Source organism: Perognathus longimembris, chromosome 1 (genome assembly GCF_023159225.1).
Source record: "Perognathus longimembris pacificus isolate PPM17 chromosome 1, ASM2315922v1, whole genome shotgun sequence".
NCBI lineage: Eukaryota > Metazoa > Chordata > Mammalia > Rodentia > Heteromyidae > Perognathus > Perognathus longimembris.
The window spans coordinates 16569257-16589786 of record NC_063161.1 but is presented as its reverse complement, the minus strand read 5'-3'; the positions used below and the strand labels follow the sequence as shown (position 1 = coordinate 16589786).

General features: G+C 37.9%; 1 protein-coding gene across 9 annotated transcripts in view; it reads right to left on the bottom strand.

Annotated features, from left to right (window-relative positions):
- Positions 1 to 20530, bottom strand: part of Anks1b (ankyrin repeat and sterile alpha motif domain containing 1B) — an 895075-nt gene that overhangs the window by 293645 nt on the left and 580900 nt on the right. For all 9 annotated transcript variants that reach the window (XM_048357586.1, XM_048357604.1, XM_048357596.1 and 6 more), the window contains one exon: positions 5558 to 5656. In XM_048357586.1, the coding sequence (XP_048213543.1) occupies positions 5558 to 5656 (99 nt within the window). The remainder of the gene's footprint in view (positions 1 to 5557; positions 5657 to 20530) is intronic.

The window sequence follows — 20530 nt, the reverse complement described above, 5'->3', positions numbered from 1 at the left end:
CGAAGTGCATCCTTCCTACTTGAGTCCTGTATCTCAGGAACCTGGGAGGGAGCTAGGGATAGAGGGTCCATTATTTTGCACTAGGATTCCTGACCTAATGTTGCTGTTATTGGTCAGTAAAATTAGGGATAATTTGCTATGTAGCCACACAGAATCCTATTTTTTTCTGTTGGAAAAAAGGAACTCTTTCGGGGGATTGTTTTGTTTAATTAATTGTTTTTACTGTTCTTAAACTCAAGATTGGAGAGGTGGTGATTTCATACAATCAGAGGTATTTGGTCCCATTCAGCAAAAAAGTAATTGAAAAAAGGTAGCTACAACAAATACTGATTAAATGAAACTAATGTTAGGTGTAAAGGGCAACTCAAATGTGAGTTTTCGTTAAGCAGTAAAGGAAGAGTGCAGTAGCACTTACTAGTCATCAATATTTTTTTAGGTTTGAGTTTTGAAGAAGGCAATATTTAATTGAGGAAGAGGAATTGGTTCAGGAGAAAGAATAGCAAGGACAGCTGGGTGTCTGTAGCTCACACCCTGTAATCCTAGCCACTCAGGAGGCTGAGATCTTGGGATCACGTTTTGAAAGTCCATGAGACTCTTATCTCCAGTTAACCACCAGAAAATTGGAAATGATGCCAAAGCTCAAAGTGGTAGAGCACTAGCCTTGAGCAAAAGACCTTAGGGACAGCACCCAGGCCCTGAGTTCAAGACCCACAACTGACCACAAACAAACAAACAAACAAACAAACAAACAAACAAAAGAATATCAAGGCGTAGGTACTGTGGAAGTCACAGGAACATGATTGGAATCTACTGACATCCAAGTCCATAGTGTATGTAAGCATGCTGTAGACTCTGGTTCCTGGGGGCTTGTGCAGCAATTGTGTGGAGGCCATGGAGGTACCAGTCAGATCTAAGCAGTCTGAGGGACAAGTGGAAGCAAAGCCAAGGAGGCTAGAAAATGCTGAGTACTACTAAACAACCCCAATATCATATAATGGGAGAGCATTAAAATAGGAAATAGTGAAAATAGAGTACATAACATGAAAATATGCTAAAATACATCTTCAATTCAGGATGAGAGACATTGAAAAGGGAGATATACTATGGGCCTTGATACAGTTTGCAAAACCCTTAAAAATAAAAGTCTTTGACATATCTGTCCTTTAGGTGCTATATTATTGAAGGGCAAAGGTGATTATACTCTTTCAAGAAGGAAAATATATCCAAGGATTAAACAAATATTTGGCCTCATAAAAAATATTTGGCCTCATAGAGTTCTGTCCTTGAAAAAGGAAAGTTATAGATTGCAAATAAATAATCAGATAATTTCCTCATGTCTCAAGGACAGGAAAAGTACAATGTGCTTGTAGTTCTAGGATAGTACAAAATAAACAGTCCAATTTCTTATGGAACTTTGTGTATGCATCCTTTCTCAAAAAGGAGGGAATTTGTTCTTCAGAAGTGCAGGAAAATTTTTAGACTTGAGAAAGAAATCATTTGGGCTGGGAGAAGGAAGTGGATGCTGGGTGAAAATAGACAGGCTTAATTTCTGGAGGCCACACAATGAAAAAGAAAGATGAAAGGAGAGATGAGGGCGAGAAATCAATATGCTTACTGTCCTAAAGATATCTATAAGCAGAGTTGCACCTCTTGCATTTCTGTGTTGAGTGTATCAAATGTACTTGAGATCTTCATAATGGTCCATATTTCAATTTTAAAACAAACATGTTATTAAAAAAGTTATGAACCTTTTTCTTTGAAACTTGAGCAAACAGAAATAAAATGTGCTTTGTTTGGGCTAAAACTTCAAGACTGTACTTAGCACACCACCTTTTCTCTATTTAGGAACAACCTCACCAATTCTAAAGCCCAATACATTAACTAGGACATTCCAGGTAGTAATCAGGGAACATTGCTCATGACAGATAAAGAACACAAACATTCTGAAGATTAATATATAAACAAAATGAAGAGACATTTTGTACATTTTTTTTGGCAGTGGGACATTACAGTGGATGCAGATGGATGTGCTGTCAGTAATATTACCCTATTAATCATCTGAGGATTGGGCTCATTACTTAAGAAGGCAAAGCAAACCTTCTGTTTGTGCTGCTAAAGACACGTTTGGATGTTCTAATGTATTGTCTATTCAATTGTGTGCATAGTGAGTGTTTCTGCATGCGTCTCTTGATGGAAGCTTAATTTCATATTGTTTCCATGACATTATTTTCTTTAGTGAAACAATATTCTGTCTAAAACACTCCAGTCATTTTATAGGTTTAGGTTCTTTTGTTTTTCATGAAATTACATGAACAGGATTATAGAATTATCTTCAAATTGGGGCACTCTGATTTAAAAAAAATTGAATGATGTGAGGAAAATATTCACTCATTTGGTCATTCAGTCTTTCCATGTTCAAACATTGAACACTGAAAATTCAAGAAAGATGAACTGTTTCTGGCCTCAGGATGCTTCTAACATGGAAGTAGTAGATTATTATTAGTACCCTCAGATAGGAGTAAACCTAAGACCATAAACGTGCCAGAGGAATGAGAGGTCACAGGGATACTGCCCTATTCCATAAATACTTCATGGCCAGCAGCTAGGTGCCAGACACTGTTCTAAGGACTGAATATACAGAAGGAAACAAGACAGGCAAGATACTTGAACCACAGACCTTGCTACATCTTGGTAGGAGGGAATATAATGAAGGGGGAAAAAAAAACAGCTTTAGATAGCATAAGGGCCATGGAGAAAAAGGAGGACAATACTGTGCCAACAGCTAATAGCTGGTGAGGAGTATGATCTTTAAGGGACAAGAGTCTCTTTGAAGTGGTGACGTGTGTGTTTTGATGACATATAAAGATCTGAAGGACAGTCTTTCTGGACAGAGGGAAAAATCCCTAAGGCTAAACCAAGCTTGTCATTTTCTGAAATAAAAAGAAAGCCATCCAAATAGAGCGTAGTAGCCAAGAGTGACAGATGTGGTCACAGAGGTGGAAAGAAAGCAGATCTTATGACATTCATACACCATGATAAAGACGCTCTTTTAAGTGAGTAGGGGCTGTATTTGACTTTAATCAGGGTGTGAAGTGATTTGATTTATATTTCAGATGGGGGCATTGGAGACACTGGGTAGAAATCCAATTCAGAGGTTAGGAGGGTAATCTGAACAGAGACTAGACTAGACAAGTATGAATAGTCTAGGGCAGAAGGAAACAAACAGAAATCAATTTAAATACTATGACCAGGATGACAGATCAGAATCTTTGGTGGCTGTCAGTTAGAGGTGGGGGGCTGGGACTACATTGGAAACTGCTAAGGGGGTGAGCAGGGGTTCCACTTTAGGTGAGTGCTCACAATGAGGTGATAAAATACTATCTGTATTGAACTCAAAATAATGAGGAGCACTGTGACAAGGTGACATTGGTCACTGATGTGTTGTGTATCTGTTTACAGGCCAGGCACTGCACTCTGTACTGGAGATGCAGGATTAAGAAGCCATCATGAGCAGTGAGCAGGGAACATTCTAAGGAAGTAACATTTTAGGTAATATATAAAAATAGGGAGGTGAACAATGTATGTGTAAGTATTACTTTGAGAAGTGGTTCTAAGGATATTTGTTCTTTTGTTTTTAACTTCAAAAATCAGGATTAAACTCTTGTGTATGCTTGACACTCTGATTTTACAAAACTATGAAGTTTCTATGAACCTCAACTGACTGTCAGTTAGAAAATGTCATCAGATAACTTCTTTAGAAACAGTGCTTAATACTTTTTTTTTCCAGTCTGAGGAGGAGAAATTATAGCCTCCTGAGAAGGGAGAAGAAGGTACATCATAGAGGTTAGGCTCTGGTATCTTTGAGCAGCTGGTACCGTTTACCTGCTACTATGCCTCCAATCTTGCTTCCCTTAATTTTCTCCCAGCTGGATGACCTCACTCCAACTTTGCTTTCTTTTAATTCCTCCTATAAAGTAGCTCCAGAGGGGCTGGGAATATGGCCTAGTGGCAAGAGCACTTGCCTCATATACATGAAGCCCTGGGTTCGATTCCCCAGCACCACATATAAATGGCCAGAAGTGGCGCTGTGGCTCAAGTGGCAGAGTGCTAACCTTGAGCAAAAAGAAGCCAGGGACAGTGCTCAGGCCCTGAGTCCAAGCCCCAGGACTGGTAAAATAAAGAAATAAAAAAATAAAGTGCCTCCAGAATTAAATTAACCAGAATAAAACAGTCTAGTCATGGCCATTCTCCAGTGTCTACAGAATACATTTCCAATTTCCCAGCCTGATATAAACTCACCCAACTTACTTTTTGTACTTTTTCTTGGATTACATCCTATATTTTCCAATTGTTTCAATCACATTGGATTTTCTTCTTCTTTGTGATTATTAAAACTTGTGGTGAAAATGTTGAAATAGGTGCCAATGATCAAGATGCATTGTATTGATAAACTGCTTTGTTAAATGGCAACTCCTTTGTATAACTCCTTCAAGATAATAACGAAAGAAATTAAAAAATGGTGATGTAGGGGCTGGCAATATGGCCTAGTGGTAAAGTGCTTGTCTCATATACATGAATTCCTCAGCACCACATATGTAGAAGTGGCGCTGTGGCTCAAGTGGTAGAGTGCTAGCGTTGAGCAAAAAGAAGCCAGGGACAGTGCTCAGGCCCTGAGTTCAAGCCCCAGGACTGGCAAAAAAAAAATGGTGATAAAGTATACAGAACATAAAGATTACCATGCCAAGTGCACACTTCTGTGGCATAATGTGCATTTACCATTGTTGTGCAACTCTCATTGGATTTTAAGTCACTAATCATTTTCCTAACATGTCTAGCAATTGGTGGCCTGAGCCATACCTGTAATTATATGGATCCTTCTGGTCTCCTGAAATGCCTGTACTTTTCCCTACCAATTAAAATGCTACCTATCTTGAAAGACTAGTTCTTAGATCCTACCTCTTCCTTTAGGCTCCTTTAAAACTGTGTCTGAAAACGAAGGTCAACTCTGTTGCTAGGTAGCACAGCTTACAGTAAAAGTGATGCCTGGCTGGCAAGTTGCATCTGGACTGGGAGGATCTGTCTACGATCCATAAATATATAGTAGGATGGGCTCCTTTGGACTTATCTGAGTAATGACTCTTATAATTAGGCAGCTCCCTTGTAAAGACCCCAGAGGCTCCACCTATGGAACTGCTACAAGTGGTATTGCTACTTCTGGGGCTCATGTGACACTTTCAAGTCAGGGACATCCTGTACTCAGTATAAATTCAGTCTTTTGAACCTAAACTGTCTCTGTACTTGTATTTGGCTTCCCACAATAGAGAAACTCTGAAGCTGCCCCACTAAGCCAGCAGTGTTTCCTGTATTACATTCTTCTAGCTCAAGTGAAGCTGGGAGTAGTCTTTAGGGTCTGATTGTGCAGTGGGACCTATTCAGAAGACCCGCGCTAATGGGCTGCATCAATATTTAGGTATTTTGTACCTAAATGTGAATATATCTTACATGCCTAAAACCACTGGAAGCACATACAAAATTAGAACAATAAATCATTGCTTACCTTTGGAAGGAGCTGGATTGCCTGTAGAATTCTCTGTCTATGCCCAGAATTAAGGATTCCGATTTCCAACAAATCCTGATCTTCCATAACATTGCTTCCCTGAAACAAAACCAGGCATGTTACAAAATAAATCAAGTCTTCATACTGTGGGATAGACTAATGATTTATGTATTACAGAGTAAAAAAGGCAACAAACAATAAGTAGTTTTAATAAACAGAGACATAGAATCATCCTGTGAGGGTCTCCTATGTTGCTGATTTGCAGGAACTTACCTCACTGCACAAATCTCTCCTCTGGCTTACTACTTATGATTGGATTATCTGCACTGGAGATTTCATCCCTATGATTTAGAATTTTACTCCTATAAAAATGTAAATGCTTCTAGGAAGAGTTGTCATTTAGGATTACCAGTGACTTATATATTGATGTGAGTGAATCAATTTGTTTTCCAAAAATTAATCTGAAAACAGATTTTGTGAGGTGGGCTGATAGAAAAACTGACATCTCCTAGGCAGACGAAAGGTGAAAATAATTAATTTAAAAATAACGAGTATCCAATGCCTAATGTATGAAACTGTAACCTCTCTGTAATTCAGTTTGATAATAAAAAAATATATAAAATATCGAATGCCAGATTTTTAATGAAAAATGGGAATAGATGCATGTTCCTGCCCATAACTTTTAATTCCTTCAAGTCTAGTGATAGAAATGGGATGTCCAAAGGCAGCTAGAAGGTTTGGAACAGCTATGATACTGACACTGGCCTGGGAATCCTGAGGGCATCTGAGAGGATGTATAATCTTCCATCTGACATGCTGTTAGGACTCAAAAGAGAAGGGTATAGGGAAAATCACTTGCAATAAACTGTAAGAAAAAAATAGAGGGTGCAGACGGTGTTAGGAGGTGATCTGGAGATGGAAAGGGAAGCTGATGGTTCAACTTCATTCTCATCACCACAGATTTTAGGAAATGACTGATACTATGAGATTGTAAGTTTAGAAAATTCATTTTTATTTGTGTGGCTGGCTCTCATTTTCCTTTCCTATAAAAATGACAAAATTGAGCCACACAATCTATAAGGTTTAGTGAAGTCCTGAAAATGGCAAATTTCAATGATTATTTTCTTTTTTAATCACATTTTAAATTAAATTGTACATATACCCAATGTTTCAAATACATCTTGATACACTTGTTAAATGATCTGATGTTCTAAACTGTTCAATGATTATTTTCAACCTGTGATGAATACGTGAACACAGAGACTTTCAAATTATTTATTTTGAGAGGTTCTCCTCAAATTGAGAAGTCAAATTATATCAAGCAAAATAAGGTAGACACAGAAAGATAGTAGTTCATATGCTCACTTATTCAGGAGGCCATAGAAGTAGGGAGTAGAATATTGCTAACAGGAATGGGAAGGAAGATAAAGTTTGGATAATGGACACCAAAATACAGTCAAGAGGCAGAAAACTGTCCTAATTATTCTATATCATGGTAAGGTTATTACGATCCATAACACTTCCTTATATATTCCCAAAATGACCAGAATAGTTGGAAGTTTCCCAACACACAGAAATGATAAATGTTTAAGGATATGAAATTTACCTTGGTTTGATAATTAAATATTGTATTCATGTGTCAAATTATCCACTGTACCTCACAAATAAGTGAATAGCCTAAAATGTTTTACATTAATTACAATAATAAAATATAAAAATTAAGTAGTCTCTAGGAAAGCAAAATTTTGTGTCATGATTTTTTCCTGAACAAATAAAAATCTGCCTATTAGTGTTTAACACAAAATATTTATAAATAGCAGTCACAAAACACCTTGCTGATGGAGAATAAAGAATACAGATAGATGCTTAAAGCAAAAGAAAATGAAAGGGAAAGGGCAATTCTGGGCCCACCGAAATCACAAGGAGGTAAGTTGTTCTAGGCATGGTATGGATTTAGACCAAAGTAATAGTAATAGGACACAGAAAAAAGGTGTACTTGAAAGCATGCAAGATATTTGACTTGGAGATTGAACACACAGGATGATGAAGAAATGCAGAATAAACCCAGGTTCCAGGTAGAGGTTGATCTGGATGCCTTTTCCTAGCATAAGCGAGGAGGAGGGGCAGTCCAGTGTGATACAAGGTGAGATTAATGCCTTTCCTTGGACCAAGACAGATTAGATGGATGTAAACTATTTAATATCAGACTATGTTATAAATGGATAATTGACTGTTCTTAGAAGGATTAAAGCCATTGGAATAGTGCCATAGCTGGAGATTTTAAAGGGGCATTCAGTGGACAAAAGCATTCCATCTACCCATAGCATCATTCCCATGCTTAAAGTACCCCAGCTATCTCAGAGGAAGCAGAATGATCCAGGTACCTAGCAGCATGGTAATGAAAAGCCTAATGAAAAACAAATAGCGCCAGTCTTGGCAACTTGCCACAGGAAACATTGCTCTCAAGAAATTACTCAGTGCACATAATAGAGCATGGCTACGAATATAAATGACTTCATTTTGAGAAAGCTTTATTATTTCCAGAAATGGACTATGGTGGCAACAGCAGCTGTATATACTTATTCTGACTTTTACTCTTTTAGAGATTTGCCAAAGGAGCTACTGGCCCTCAAAACAAAAACAAAAGCAACAACAAAACCCAAACTCCCAAACCGCAAAAGTAGTCTTCACTTTCAACTTGTGTGAAACATAGTCTCTTCTCTTAGTGCAAACACAAAGGTGCTGTGCTTTCGAGTACCTACTATCTACAAGGAGTCCTGAAAACCTGATGTCCTCATCTGAGTACTAAGATGATTTTAAGAATTAAATCCTTAAAAACCACTTAACTTATATATCTCCCATATGCTATCTTTTCTTTCTTTCTTTTTTTTTTTTTTTTTTGCCAGTCCTAAGCTTTGGACTCAGGGCCTGAGCACTGTCCCTGGCTTCTCTTTGCTCAAGGCTAGCACTCTGCCACTTGAGCCACAGCGCCACTTCTGGCCATTTTCTATATATGTAGTGCTGGGGAATCGAACCCAGGGCTTCATGTATTACGAGGCAAGCACTCTTGCCACTAGGCCATATTCCCAGCCTTATCTTTTCTATTTTTTTTTTTTTGGGCCAGTCCTGGGCCTTGGACTCAGGGCCTGAGCACTGTCCCCGGCTTCTTTTTGCTCAAGGCTAGCACTCTGCCACTTGAGCCACAGCGTCACTTCTGGCCATTTTCTGTATATGTGGTGCTGGGGAATTGAACCCAGGGCCTCATGTATACGAGGCAAGCTCTCTTGCCACTAGGCCATATTCCCAGCCCTATCTTTTCTATTTTTAATAAGGAAGAATTTTGGAAGAATTCTTGGGAAGCTAAGTATTTTTAAAGGAGACATTAAGCACATAATAGCATTCTCTGTTTGGGTCAGATTTCCTAGAATGCATGATAATTATTAAACACTTTTGAAAATGAGGAAAAAGTATGGAAAGCATAATGTAAATTGTGAGAATGTGCTGAAGAGCAAGTGGTATTAATGGGGAAATGTAGAGAAAAGGATTTCCTGTCCCTAATGAAGCATGCTGTTAGAAAATTTTCATTTTGCTAATTACTCTGATTTGATCCTTACATAAATGTGTATATATGCACACATGTACATATAATCATCACATTATATGCCATAAATATATATAATTACTGTGCCAATGAAAAATAATAAAAAATAAATATATAGGGTTACTAAAAATATCCTGGTATGCCATTCAGGTGAACCTTTGTCTAAATAGCAGGAATCTAAAAACCTAGGTTCAGATCATGGATGGGTAAATTTTACTAAGACATACATTTTTTTCTAGACTTCTTGGTTCCCTACGCATACAATGAAGTAGTTTAATTAATATGCATTCACTTAAAATGCAATTTCAGTCATGGATAACGTTTGATTAGCATCAGTGTTTTGAACTTACATTTTAGTGTGTCAGCACTTATAACCTAATGCTAGCTTTAAGAAATAATTGTAGACAAGTACAAGAATACATCTGATTTTTTTTCTGACAACTCAATCTCGATACTATGCATTTGTAAAATTTCTTATTAAATGAAATAATGCAACAGGTTATTTTATAGCATTATGGATTGTTGTAGCTTTTCAGAGCAAAGTTAAACAATACCATCATTTCCTTTGCACTTGGGTAACTTATACCACCAAGGGCCACAAATGTTCCTAGTCTTTCTAGAGAACTGGAATTCATTCTCACATAATCACTTGTCTTTACAAAATGGCATGTCAGTGTAATGATTTTCCTTTAAAAGTATAAAACCTAGTTTTCTCCCTCTTGCATTCATTTTTGGGCTTGGGAGCAATGGTCTATTAGGCCTGTCTTCTGTTTGTTCACCTACTCCAGTGCTCCCCACTTCTATGTTCAAGTATACCTGTTGCTTACTCCTTCATCTCCCACTTAACCCCCTTCTCCTCCATGAACTTCATAAGAGCCTCTCTGCCAAATGTGGAAAATGACTTCTGAGTTGCCAGACCCAGGCGATTCTTTTCAGTCCTGCTTTCAGGAACTCACTGGCCACATGTCGCTGCATGTTGGACAATGTAGTTTTAGAATGTCTCCATTGGCAAAGTGCTGAGCTAGAGTTACAGACATCGAAGCTAGTCAAACCACATAGATGGGACAAAAACTAGTTCTAAGACTCATAGTCATGAGTCATTCCAAGATATAAGTATTTTTATGCCTATTGGGAAAAATCCATGAATAATAAGTTTAGGATCTTTAGCAAATTCTCTTCTAAATCTTCAGTCATTAAAACAAATTGGAAACTTTTTGTACTTTACTAGTATTTATTTATTATGGGGCTAGAAAGCTATGCTATGAAAAATGCCAAGTCCAACTGACAAATTATTATTTTCTTAGCACCTTACCAGGCACATTGCAAAGGTGTTTAGACAATGAATACTGTTTAGTTAATGACTTGCCAGAATGACCAAAGTCCCAAGGCAGTGTTTTTATAACAGCTGTTCTTTTACTGTCAAGAAATGACAGATTGAGAAGATCTTTATTGCTTTCTCAAGTCATGGAATGAAGAAAAACCACCTAATCTTTTATGCACTGATAGATGAGAGCTCCATTTTCTCTGACCATGGGGAAAATAAAATGCTTGGGATGTCTCCAGTTATGACAAACTACTAAGATGACCAAATAGAATGAAAAGCAATGTTTTATATTTAATGATCCATTAGAAATAGAACGGCTACTTATTGAAATCATATTTCAAGAATTTCTGTACTCACATCTCTGGCTCTCAGAACTACATCTTGACAAGTTCCCTGAGTTTCATGCCCATAGTACTATATTACATTCCTTTAGAAACTTTTCCTTCATATTACAAATTATATAAACTACTAGGAAAACATATCTAAGAGTCATAGGGAGCTGATTTCTTCTTAATGTAAGCTTGAGTTGGTTAGGGTTATGTATTCTTTCCATTCAGTCCCAAACTGAAAACATCAAAAGGATACTGTTGATTAGGAAGAATTTCTTTTGCTCTATAATTAACTCAATTAGATACTGCTCTGCAATTTGTGTGGCTTTAAATATTTAAAGTATGATAGTTTTATAATAGAATGGTACTAAGATCTTACTAATCCATGTGGAAAGACACATTTTATTTTAAATGTAATATTTTACTGCAAAAATAACATGGTGGCATACCACTGTGCATACTTTTCTTAGAATAAAAATGCTATGTGCTAGCTTCTATAAAAGTTTGAGTCAATTCAGTGTCAATTTATAAGTACATTCAATGCATGTCTTTTCTACATGATTTATAATTCTCCTGTCAGTGTTGGAATAAAGCTTTATTTAGTTCATCCTACGGAAACAGGGTTACTATAAAGATTCTATAATGGATAATGCATTCCTTCAGCTTTAATTCCTTCTCTCATACTAATGAAATGGCAGTGGAAGAAAATTTTATAGTTTTTTAAAAAAAACCTCTTTGCCTATCCTCCATTTAAGTATATTTCCTCTATTGCAATGGATTTCTTATACCCAACTAAATTTTCATGTATGTAGCTTATGAGGAAAGTTTCCTTCAACTTCAGGTCACATAGATTACCAATTTAAATAAATTATACAGGACTACTGAGGGAAAAAGGATATATATATATATGTTATATACATGTATGCCACATATTTTAATAAAATTAATTTAATTGTAGATACATTTTTAAATTGGTATTTAATGACATATGATCACAATGAAATTTTCCAATTTCTTTCCCCCTTTATTTCCTTTGTTCTGAAGCTGCAGTCAAAAAGAAGGAATTTCAGTAATCAGGTATTTATTTGTTAAAGTTTTAGATGAGGTTTCATGAAATTATACATTGGGATTATGACTTGAGACATGTGTTCATGTCAATTTTAGGATTGTATATATTTATAAAATGTGGCAATCATTTATACAGTCATTTGTACTGCTTTGGTAAAAAATTTCATAGCAACAAGAGAGGAAGGTGATTCTTCAGGATTTCAGTAGGTAAGAAGAAAACTTAATATGAATAAAGCTTATTCATGTGCTTTGCTTCTTGTGAGAGAGATAATGGAAAGAGAGATAGGTAGTTAAATCAATAAACAGAGGAAGCTAGAATAGATTGGGGTCTCCTATGAACCACACACATCCCACCGCTTAGACTAGAGTGCCTAAAAAGGCCAGTTACAGTTTTTAATATTGGCCTTACCTTTGAAGGATGATGTAAAATCAGCTACATAAAACACTTGAAAAATATATTCAGAATATATCTAGAAGTGGAGGTGTGGCTCAGGTGCTAGAACACCAGTCTTGAGCAGACCAAAAAGATATCTCTATCTATAGCATATATTTATTACAAATACTAGGTACCTTCCTTCAACTTTCACCTAGTTGGTGTGCATTAGTGGGAGGTACACTGTACTCTTCGTGGTTTTTCTCCTGTGCTAGGCACTGTTCTCAATGCTTTACCTCTACTACCTTATTTCATTTGAATTTATAGCAATTCCCTGAGTTAAGTACTTGCATGACTTGCTCCCACAGCGGAGAGCAGCATTTCTCATAATTTATTCCACATCAGTAAGGCTAATGGGGGAGAGAAAATGTTCTGTGAAAAACACATGTGATGACCTAAACCACTTAACACTTGTACCTAGGAGTTGTATGGAATTCACATCTGAAAGCAAGTGTTCCAGTATAACTGATGTGTGGTTACAGGATTTTAAGCAAGAGCGAATCCTCATCTTTGGAAGAGAATTTGGAATGCTGTCTGCTCTGTTCTGTTTCCTGTTCGTTCCAGTCCTTTCTGTTCACTCAATCATGGAATTAGGGTTGGCACGGACCTGGGGGGTTTTCTAGTCTAAACGTTCGCTAACTAACCTCAAAGCTTTCACTTCTCATTTGAAGCCTGGTATCTAGCTGGGTTTACAGTCTCCCCGAAGGGGTAGGGCGGATATTAAATGCTTTCAATGGTCTATCCCAGCAGCTGAGTCTGAGAGGGGGAAGTTAGGGTTAGGACTGGGGGGGGGGCACCTCATTTCTATTCTTTCTGCTCCCACTGCCACAGAGACTGAGTGTGAGAGGAGAGCTATTAGAAGAACATGCCAAAAGCGGAGATGAAAGGAAAACAGTTAGCAGCTGTCCTGTGTCCTTTTCCAATCACAAGCTGTGAAGTTAAAGTTTTTTTTCTCCCTTGAGTAGGCTGTACATAATCTTGGCAGGTACTTAAGTTTTATTCTTCTATCTAATCTGCTGAACATTTTTTTTCCCCTGTGCCTTACAAGAAAAAAGTGAGCAGCAATTAGGTTAGCTAGGACACCTGCTCTTTATGGAGGAGGGACATGATGCCTTGGTATTTCCAGATGGCTTCACTTACAAATGTCCCTCACTAGTGGCACAGGGCTCCAATAGAAAGTGTTTCTCTATGGGAGAAGCTCTCCATCTCAACCTCATACAGTGAGAGGAAAAAGCGTCCAAAAAAGACCAGCATTCAACCATTAGCCACTGGGTACTAGTACTTTTCCCAACTCTTCATATATCTTACGAGAATCTTGTAAAATAGGTGGGTTTGTCTTCATTTTAGAGATGAAGAAGCAGTCTCAGGGGAATGAAACTCTTTAGTCAAGTGTGTTTTATCAGTTAAACAATGGATTTGGGAGGAGTACTTTCTACTGCCAGATTCTAACATGATGCTCCCTTCTCTACAGAAGGACCAAGTGACCTATTTCAACTAAGCGTTCAAATAGGTGGCACTTTTCTGGCTGGTGGTCAGGATGACTTCTCTGAGGAAGCAACATATGTATGAAGACCTGAAGGATTACTAGGAGCTGCTTGAGGATGGAAAGAGAGATTAGAAAAGCATTTTTGGGTGAAAGTAAGAGCAGGGGCAGAGGTACTGAGGTGAGGAAAGAACCAGGCATTCTAGGAACATCCTAGGATGTGGTTGAAAGAGAAAAAAGGGGCCTGGGACCATTCGTGCACTTGTAAACCCCGATAAAGACTTTGATTTTTGTTCTCAGTGCAACTTGAAACACTAAAGGCCATCAACCAAGTGAAGGATGATGGAAAAATTGGGTAATAGGGAAGTTGAGCTTAACAACCAAAATTGAAATAGTTGACAAATATTAAAAAAAACACCAACGAATATGTGATAAAATATGACCTTTCAGAGCAACTTGAGGATTGGTTTCACTGGGAAAACAAATTTCCAAGCCCAATATTTAGATTGATGAGAAAAGCCAGAGAGCAAAGATAAAAATCAGAAGTCTTTAATAAAGATTCTAAATTAAGCTAGCCATGGTAGTGTACACTTGTAATCCTGGCACTTGGGAGGCTGAGGCAGGATTATAAATTTGAGATCAGCTTGGGCTACACAGGAAGATCTTAAAAAATCCTGTCTCAAAAAAATTCAATCCTTAGTACTGAACAAAAAAGATTCTAAAATGAAAATTATGTAATAAAAGATCCTAAATTGATAAACTACAGATAAAGATTTAGTAGTAACTATTATGAAAACATCCACATTTCATGGCCCCAGAAATTGCTTCTCGTTTGTGGCAAACATTGTTGGTAGCCAGAGTCTTTTCTCTCTTGCTGCTTTCTACTTAGGGAGGCTGGATATGCTAAATGTTCTCAGTCTCCCTTGAAGATGTGTTTGGACATGTGCTAGTAGTTGTTCACTGGGAAATTTCTGGAAAAGCATTTGTTTTCCTGATGTAAAAGGAGAAATTTATCTGTCACTTTCATGTACCTATAAGAGAGTACTGTGGACCTCCCTCAGTAAGAAATGGGTCCACCATCCTTTGACCACTGATAATATAATAAAAAGCACCATTGTATATCTGAAACTGTCAAGCATGGGCAATGAAGACTAATCTTGGAATAAAAAAGCTCTTTCCATATTTTTACATCTACCTGGCTCTGGGGCTGGGGATATGGCCTAGTGGCAAGAGTGCTTGCCTCCTATACATCTACCTGGCTCTAGCCAGTATTTATGTGTCAGTAAAAACAATGATGGGGCCTTGTCCTAACATGTAACATATCATGATGGAGGTAGTGGGATATTTGCTTTTCCCTTATATACAGAATGGGGTAGGATGTGACAAAGAATAGTAGAGATCAGATATTAGAAAGAACAATAGTTTTCCCGAACCAAGTTGTGTGTATATGTGTGTTTATTGGATTTTAGTATTGTTCCTTCTCATTTTGGCTTGAAATGGTTAAAAACTCACTTAAAGCTTATCGAAAGAATTTCTTTCCTTTGGATTTTAGATTCTGTTAAAACTCCCTGATATGAAATTATGAAAGAGTTCATGGGGTTGACAGATTGTTAAGTCTGAAAGTGGCTTTTAGCTTGTAATTGAGGACAATAGACATCTGGTGATTGTATAAAATTATGGTTCGAAAAGTGCATTTTTACCTAACCCTGGTATGGGAAAAAATTTACTCACTAACTATGAACACATTAAAATCTTATTAGGACAGAAACTATGAGATTATTTGGCAGTGTGTTAGGTAGGCCTTGGTGTATGGCTCTGCCCTGAACTCTTGAAATCACAAGGTTTGTGTTCAAGTCTTGTGTGACCTATGCCGCCTTTGGTGGCCAGTGAATGGTGATCAGTCTTTTGAAACTGCTGACTGTTGGAATATTCCTGACTTTTCCTGCATTTATTTTTGGCTTTGGTATATAAGCTATTTTTCTTGAGATGCCTTTAGGATTAGAAAACATTTTACCTCATGAAAATAAATGTTGTCTTGACTCATTTAGTTTTTGAAATGTGGTAGTGGAAAAACATGCTTGCATTAAAACCCTAGACTGAAGTGGTAGGCTATGATCCCAGTAGACAGAAGGCAGCAGGATAACCCAAGTGATCTGTGAAACTGAAAACTAGCAAGAACATGGCAGACAGACCCCTAGGCACTGTCTCAGGGTCTATGGCCACACTATTTGGCCTGGAGCTGAATATCGAAGGAAAGTTTGTTTAAAGCACATATGTCCCTTTCCTTTGTACTGCATCTAAACCATGTGGTTGCTTTTATTTCTCACACTATTTTCTTCACCTGTAATAATATTACTCAGATTTATAAGACAAAGAAAAGGGAGAGACATCCTTTCTCATGGTATTATTAAATGTTCCCTTTTTTAATTTAAAAAATATTTAACTGGTATTAAAACCAGGAAGACTTGCACATTTACTTAGATTGTGCATCATTAAAAATGGATATATCTTGCATGTATACCTAGCTACTCAGGAGGTTGAGATTTGAGGATCATGGTTCAAAGCCAACCTAAGCAAAAAGTCCCTGAGACTCTTTTATCTCCAATAAACTACTCAAAAAAAGTTGGAAGTGGCACTGTGGCTCAAGTAGTAGAGCACTAGCCTTGAGTAAAAAGAAGCTCAGGGATAGCACCCAGGCCCTGAGTTCAAGCCCTCAGGATTGGCAAAAAACACAAAAATAAACAAACAAAGAAAACAACAACAAAAAACAATTAAAAAAATCCCCACATATCTTGTCTAGGTTGAAGAAGCAATAAACACTGACAGAATCTTTTGATTCTTTCTTCTTGGTATTATATGTCTTGTCTCCTTTACTATACAACAAACTTCTTAGGAGAAAGGATCATGCCTTAAACATCTTTGCATTTTCCCTAGCACTTGTGTACTAAGTACTGAAAGAATAAAACCTTGAAAACATGAATGCATGAGGATAAACATGAAGCATAGATATATAAAAATATAGAATATACTGATCACTAAGCTAAGACAATTTGCAGAAAAGGATTGCAAAATGTAAGCAAGATGCCTGATGTTTTTATTCCCCTCTAATTGAAAGAAAGATAAAGATGGCATTGCTGGTACATCATAGCACCAAAATGTTCTTAATCTTTTTTTTTTTTTTTTTCAGTTTTTCGAATTCTCATGATTTGATTTCCATCCAGGACTGTCAGTTGAGACATCTGATAATCTAAAAGCATTCAGAGAATTAGGATCCCATATGGCTCAAAAATATTTCCTATCCGGCAGGAAGAAGAGAACACACTGTGAAAATAATACTGGTATGGTCTTCAATTTATGTGTATGAGGAAATCAAATGACTTCAGGTCACTTTTCAAAGAATAATGACTATAATGATTATCAGGATCAATTATAACAACCAAAATAAAAAGAACATGCAGTTCTCCCTAATCACACTAACGTTATGAAAAAAAATCCCCATATTTCAAAGTAATGATAGCAATGGAGCTAGTTCTATTTTATCTAACAGAAGCGACATTCATCAGAAATGAGCACAAAATGAAGAGTCCTGATTTATCACAGCTTAATTGTGTAAACATGGGAGTCATTTAACTTCCTTGGGTCTTAATTTTTCTCACCTTATTAATGAAAGGGTTGAACCAGATGTTCCCCTCAAAAATATATCTGGACATTCTAATGAGGAGTATGAATATTCATGTTTTCCCCATTTAAGGGGAAGGTCATTTTCTTGTGATGAGTGTCTAGTCTTGACAGATACGTACATGTAATGATGAGAGAAGAGGTGGACTTGGGTTCAGTCATATGGCATTTACTGAAATAAACACAAGGATTGATTGTGATTCATTGAGAGTTAATTGTGGGCCACAGACTATGCTTTCATTGCCTATAAAATAAATATCACTACGTCCATCTTCATTTTGGAGTTGGGAACAAGGAGGCACAGAGACCAGCAACTTGATGGAAGTGACACCTAAGGAATGAGACTACCATAGCAACCAAGGAGGCAGGAAAGCCCATGCTGGAATCTGATGTCCCTTGCCACACATGATCTCTAGACAACTCTTCCACACAGAATTGCCCTAGTGAGGCCTCATGGTAAAGCTTTCCTTATGAACCCAGGGGCTTCCATTACTCTTTTCTGCAACTTTTTATTACACAAAGAACAATTTCTCTCATTCTCTTTCTGATGGAAAGAACTGGGAATTAGGAGTTCACTGTCTGCTCTGCTGTTTATTAGTGACATGTCTCTGGGCTAGTGAATGTCTTTCCTCATCTGGAAAATGGGGATAATAATCTGTCTTACCTTCCAGGGATAGGGTGACATAATGTTTATGAAGTTGCTTTATCAAATATAAAGTAAGATTGCTAAAAATAAAGCATGCCTGCAGGAACTGTTTTTTTTAAGAACACAGCACTGCAAATCTTCTAGTTTCATGTTGTTTTTGCCAGAAATAGTCTATTTTGGAAGAGGCAGCATGTGTGCTGGGGGAAAAAGAAATGTATGCTTTATTCCTAGCTCTGCCATTTACTTAGCTTCGTGGTCTTGGGCAAGTCACTCACTTATTAGAGTGTCCTCCACAGCCCCAGGCTCAGAGAACTTTGTACTTGGGTTTGTGTTCTGTGGTTGCTTTCTTGCAATTCTTCATAATCTCTTCTTTGAATTTGTGTTTTGGAGGTAAAGTCTGCTGAGACAACAGGGCATGGGCTGGGGCCCTGGCACCTCAGATCATGAGCGGTCTTGTTTCTTGTGACTTCTTCAGGATGGATTCTGAAGGTGCAGCTCTACACAACTCCTTGGGGACCTGGGCCTGGCCCCTCCCTCCTATCTTCTGCAGGATTCTGAAAGTGCGGCACCCTTCATCTCAGCAGGGGTCTGAATGCTGGCAAAGAGAGTGTAGGGCCTCTCATCCCGGGACCTCCTGTCCAGAAGGACCTTGGTGCATTTGGTAGGCGGCTTGCCAGAAGCTACCCAGACCTAGGTACCCAGCATGCCCCAGGGCAGAGATTGAAAAGTTCTTGGGAGTTCTTTGCTGTGAGTGGGGTGATAGACCCCTTGGGAAGGGAGATGACTGAGAGAGGCTGCATTTTCCCCACAAGCAGCTTGTGCTAAAGAGTGATCCCCAGGCTAGATCCATGTCTAGGCCTTTTCTCTCCATCTATGCTTCTTGGGTTTGGCTGTGCTTTGTCTTCTTTTTTTAATTTTTTGTCTAGCTCAAGGCATCCTTTTGATAAGAATCAAAACAAAAATTGTGTAATTCTGACAATCATGTATAAGAGGTAGATGTTAACTTAAATATTTTCACTTAAAAGTAGCATTGTACAATATAAAAACAAATTGCTAAATTCATATTAGAGCATAAAATTTTAATTATCTTTACTTAGATTAAATAGTAAATAAGCAAAAGCTAAGCAAAACACCATGACAAATCCAGAGGAAGGACACAGGAAAAGATTTTTATGTATTTAAACAGAAATGGTGGGGCTGGGAATATGGCCTAGTGGCAAGAGTGCTTGCCTCATATACATGAAGTCTTGGGTTCGATTCCTTAGCACCACACATATAAAAAAGGCCAGAAGTGGCGCTGTGGCTCAAGTGGCAGAGTGCTAGCCTTGAGCAAAAAGAAGCCAGGGGCAGTGCTCAGGCTCTGAGTCCAAGGCCCAGGACTGGCAACCCCCCCCAAAAAAGCCCCCAAAACAAATGGTGGCTCACGCTTATAATCCTAGTTACTCAGGAGGCTGAGATCTAAGGACCATGGTTCAAAGCCAGCCCAGGCAGGAAAGTTCATGAGATTGTTATTTCCAGTTAACTACCAGAAAACCAGAAGTGGCACCATGGCTCAAGTGGTAGAGTGCTGGCCTTGAGCAAAAGAACTCAGGGACAGTGTTCCCAAGCCCCAAGTTCAAGCCCTATGACTGAAAAAAAAAATTTTTTTTAATGGCAGTCTTTGTTCTGTTCTTTGAACAAGGAGCCCAACATTTTTTATTTTGCAGTGAGCTCCATAATTTATGTAGCTGTGTTCCAGGGTGTAAGCTTTGCACAATCACCTGGTCCCCGTCTGACTCCACTGGCTATAGATATAGCATCTCTGCTTATTCTTAGAGCTCAGTCAGAGATAGCTGGGCTGACCCAGCTCATCTGTGGTTTTATCTTTTCCATTCCTAGTGGCTAGAAAAGGAGAAATGGAAGCTTTTACCTTAGAAACTATGGAGGTTACTGAACAAGAATGATGCTTTAGTAGTTATTAATTAGAAATAATTGCCATATTTTCCTTCTAGAGCTGGCTAAAAATTATAAGGACAATGAAAAACATAGTAACTTGCATGGACCTGTGGGTCTTTCTTTATTCTTTCTGTTATTCATTTATTCTCTTGTTTACTTATCCTATCATTTCACATCACATTCTGAATGCTTACCATGCAGCATGCACTTTGGTAAGCACTGAGAATTCCAAAATGATTAAGATGTTCTCTTTCCCAAAGATGCTCAAAGTAGGCTAAGACTAGGGTGGGGGTAGAAGGCAGGAACTTAAATAGATTACTTTCTTTTTTATGCAGAAAGATAATGATTACTGCTATATAAAGATTCCTGGAGCAGGCGAGGCATAGATCAGGAATGGTGTTTTGGAGAAGGTGACATCTTTGGTACTTACTAAACCAGGAGTACAAATTAATCTGGATACAGAAAATGCTACAGGC